At 35.0% G+C, this 4,409-nt stretch overlaps 1 protein-coding gene across 1 annotated transcript; it reads right to left on the bottom strand.

Moving 5' to 3' along the window:
* Positions 1–2,259: 2,259 nt before the first annotated feature.
* Positions 2,260–3,738, bottom strand: LOC113776298. The gene is made up of 4 exons (XM_027321426.1): positions 3,665–3,738; positions 3,429–3,552; positions 3,204–3,276; positions 2,260–2,576 (listed from the first exon to the last, which is right to left on the bottom strand). The coding sequence occupies exons 1-4, from the start codon at positions 3,687–3,689 to the stop codon at positions 2,328–2,330; spliced, it is 471 nt and encodes a 156-aa protein (XP_027177227.1). The 5' UTR covers positions 3,690–3,738; the 3' UTR covers positions 2,260–2,327.
* Between the last annotated feature and the right edge of the window lie 671 nt (positions 3,739–4,409).

The raw sequence follows: 4,409 nt of genomic DNA, 5'->3' as shown, positions 1-4,409 counted from the left end.
ATACGAAATATTTTATTTCTTTACTAGCCTTAATTCCAAGGGAACTATTGATTTGTTTCGAGAAATTAAATTAGTTTTATACAAGATAACCTTTTATATATAAAACAAGGGTTTGTTGAGTAAAACTTATAGTTTTAAAACTTGGATTTCTAGGGTGTAGCGAGGACGTGGACTTCGATTCCCAGCTTGACTGGTGACTTCACTCTTGGTGAGTGTCCCTGCTTGTTTTATGACTATTTGGTTAAAGTGCTTTATCGACTCGTTATGTGATAATTGCCAAAAATGGCTGCTGATCCATCGAAGTGAGCAGTGTGTACTTTATCACACTAGCCTTTCGAGTGGTGACTTGCTTGAAGTGTTTTTCGTGAATATCTTGCTTTCGCTTGCTAGGTGCTAAATTACTAGGCAGGGGAATGTACCACACCTTAAGGGTGGGAGGGCCTCTTATCCTGTCCTGGTAATCAAGTGTTGGACGTAAAGTCGTTGGGTGATAACAATCAAGTGTTGGACGTAAAGTCGTTGGGTGAATCCCTCGACCAGTCTATAACAATCAAGTGTTGGACGTAAATTCGTTGGGTGAATTCCTCGACCAGTCTATAACAATCAAGTGTTGGACGTAAAGTCGTTGGGTGAATCCCTCGACCAGTCTATAAAAATAAGTGTTGGACGTAAAGTCGTTGGGTGAATCCCTCGACCAGTCTATAAGTGTTGGACGTAATGTCGTTGGGTGGATCCCTCGACCAGTCTAAGGTATACTCGAATATTATCGCTTTCCTATTTGTTTACATCAGTCGAATCAATACGTGTTAATTGGCTTATGTGATTGCATGTTTTGGGGCACCACTGAGCTTTAGCTCACCCCACGTTCATTTGTTTTCCGTTGACCAAGGACATGGACACAATTAGAGCAAAGACTTGAAATCTAATTTCACTTTTTATGCCCATGTAGTTTGAGTATAAACATTGTATCTTCTATTTTGGATTGCCACTTGAAGCTGGAAAATGTGTAAACCCTAATTCTGTCATTTGGCTGGTATGTATATATTTTTGTTGTGTGAAATTATATGTAATTGGGATGGTATGGCTTTAATCCTTGTAAGTAACGCGTGAAGTGTTTAAGAGCCGTCAATTGGCTATCTTATAAATGTTGTTATCTTTGAAGTTAATGAGGATTTAGTTATCAGTCTGTCTGGAAGAAAACGGTGTTGTAACAGCTTAGTTTATTCTTCGGAAGGATTTGGGCTAGATTGCTTGCGTGAGTCCTAGCGAGAGTTAGGCAGACGGCCCGCCAACCCTCTGGTTCGCCTTAGGGGGAAGTGGGGTCGCCACAACCTCGACATTGTACTGGAGAGGCAATTTTGGTTAGCGGGCCTTGTTAGAAATTTCATTTTACTATTTTGTTATTTTCTTCCTTCTTTTTTTTTTTTCGGATGAATGAGGGACTCTGCACTTCTATAATTGTTATACATCAATTTTGTGCGTGTGTGTTTTTTCGTAGTTGTTAGGATCAAGAGTCGGATCGTAGGAATCAAAATTAACGATCCAGATCATAAGTAGGATCGAAATTTAGCCTTAAATTAGGAACATCGATAGGATTCTGATTTGGACCGTACAATCTTACGATCCTGATGCGATTCTACCATTTTCAAAAATTAGATAACAATTTTAGTATTTTGGCCATATCTTGAGGAAATTTGAAATTGGGTGCTATTTATTGCATTGTAAACTATATTCAGAGGACTTTAAATTCATGTAATAACTCGCCCCAATTCCAATCCTACAAAATTTGATAATCTTTAAATTTGACTCGTATGTTTCACTAGGGTGAATAGATGATTTTTGCTGTAGGTTATCAGTTAGGGCTATTGTTCCTAGTGAATAGATGATTTTTGCTGTAGGTTATCAGTTAGGGCTATTGTTTGGTGTCTTTATTACAATAAATTAACATGGTTTAACTTGTTTTCCAACTTTTCGCAGAGGAAGGGTTGGATTTACCTGTCATGTTGTCACTTTCAATAGCTGCATTCATTCCCCTTTTGGCTTGATGTGTTAAAGCAACACCATGACTAAAGAAAAGTAGAAATCATTGGAAGAAAGGACTTGTTTGGATAAGTCATATCATTAATTCACTAGAATAATCCATCTAATTTTGAGCTAAACTTTTCGGACTTGCATGGTAGCTGATTATAGAGCAAATTGACAAAAAGCAAAATTGCAAATAGCAGCTTAAAACATACTTGGCATAGCTCAAAAAGATTAAAAAAAAAATCCAACAACCAATCAATTACATGGGTACATTTACATAGAAGAACTCAACTGGGCTTTGTTCATATCTTGTTGAGTTTTGCAAGAAGAAAAACAGTTGCAGATGTGACCCCAGGAATGAAGATTTCGTTAGGTATTGCTGTTGGAATTAGGCGTTGTTTGAAAAATAGTGCAGTCACTGGAACACCTAACATGTAGAATAGGGTATCTTTTGCTCCAATGCCAGTGACTCCTGTATCAAGAATTACATCTTGGAGTATCTTCTGAAATTCTTCCTTTGTCAAAGCCTTACCTTTGCCTTGGTGATGCTTCTGAAAGTGATAACAGATGAATAAAAATGTTAAAGTTAGGCTTTTCTTTTCTTATGAAACTTCAAGAAATTAAGTTACCCTTTTCATCACATATTTTGAAGTGATGGTTTAATTTGGAATTGCAGTAGAATTTTCCTTTACTATTTAACAGCAAACTTTAATTGAAACCCCTTTTTTTTCCTCAAAAGTTGGGACAACAAAATTATTTGATATGGGACAACCAATTTCTCAGTTTCTTGCTGCTTTCATTGGCTATTAGGTTCGTTTAATAAAGTCCTTGGTAATTTTTTTTTTTATCTACCAAAATTTTGTAGCAAATCTAAATTTTCGAAACTGGAAAATTAGCATGGAGAGATTCTGGAAATAGACAGTTTCCCTCTTAATGATCAGAAAATACACCATAATAGTTCCTTGCACCTCAAAAAAGTGATGTTCTTGCACATCATACACCATTCTACTATTACAACATGAAGAAAATGTTCAATTGGTCTAAATAATCATCTTAGAGCTCGATTAAATATTGTAATGAGATCAATAAATTATCAAATTTTACACTAATTAAAATCAGCATCAGACTGAAATATGATACATTGACATATTAGGAAAATTTTGGAATGATAAACTTACTTCATATGCTTGCTCAAGGGTTGATGCCTTTGGCACCCGAAATTGTGTGCTGCCCAACTTTTTGTTGATTTCTCTGCCAAGGACCAAAGAACATGAATCAACAAAATTTATCTTTATCTTGATTTCTTTATTTTACGTACAAAAAGGAAATTTTAAAAATTCTAGTGCTCTTTATATTAGAAAAGAAATAAAAAAATAAGAGAAAAGTAAAAAAATTTTGAATACTCGACAGTCAAGCACACTGCATGGTAGAAGTCAGCCCTGCTCCAATTCTCAGTGTTCACAAAGAATTTTTCGTAACATTCTTGTATTACAGGAACTATTTCTTTGTCCTTTTTCTCATCACCTCCTGCATCAAAATGAGTTAAAGAAGATAGTATTAGCTCCACAATAGCCCAAATAAAGGGGAAAAAGATGCAAAATTATGTGATAATGAGGGATCAAGAGAAAGATAAGAGAACCAAATTTCTTGAGAACTTGGCCCATGTCTGGAGGAGTTAAGTTAGCTAGGAAGAAATCAAGGGTTTTGCTTGACAATTGTAGAATGTGGAGGATTTAATTGTCTTGTGAGGCATAGATTAATGAAACTTGGGAGTGAGGGATGAGAATATTAGATTCCTTGAAGGTCAAGGAGAAGTTACTTTTGGTTGCTTGATGTTATTGCCAAGACTTATCCCAAAAACAAATATTAAGACTCTGGGGAGATTTATATGAACGGCTAAGGAAGGCATAATTAATGATTCTATCGAATGATGGACCACTAATATTATGTCCATAAACAAAAAATCAGTCATCATACAAAATGATTAGAAGAGCTATTAATAGCCAAAATTGACTAAATGTGAGCGGTTAATTGGTACCCCAATTGACGTCCCTCTAGTCCAAATCAATGACGTGCTATAAGACTATGGCCTCGTTTGTCAAGTGAGTTTTTTGGATGTTTGTTTAAAACTTTACTGTAGTTTACTGTAAAAGTTTTTAAAAAAATTTTGAAGTGTATTTTTTTTTAATATTTTGAAGTGTATAGTTTAAAAACTTTGAGAAATTTTTTGAGAGTATTGTAATTAAAATTTTTAAAAAACTTGTAGCAGACAAAGTTGGTAAAAAACTTGGCTGCTAAACAAGGCCTATAATTGGTTTGAAAATGAAGGAAATTCTTGTCATTATGAGAGTACAGAAAAATAATTTCCAAAATTCAATAGTTGC

The sequence above is a fragment of the Coffea eugenioides genome, chromosome 6, assembly GCF_003713205.1.
Source record: "Coffea eugenioides isolate CCC68of chromosome 6, Ceug_1.0, whole genome shotgun sequence".
Lineage (NCBI taxonomy): Eukaryota > Viridiplantae > Streptophyta > Magnoliopsida > Gentianales > Rubiaceae > Coffea > Coffea eugenioides.
Note: the sequence above shows the minus strand (reverse complement) of the source record. Positions and strands in the feature narration are given on the sequence as shown.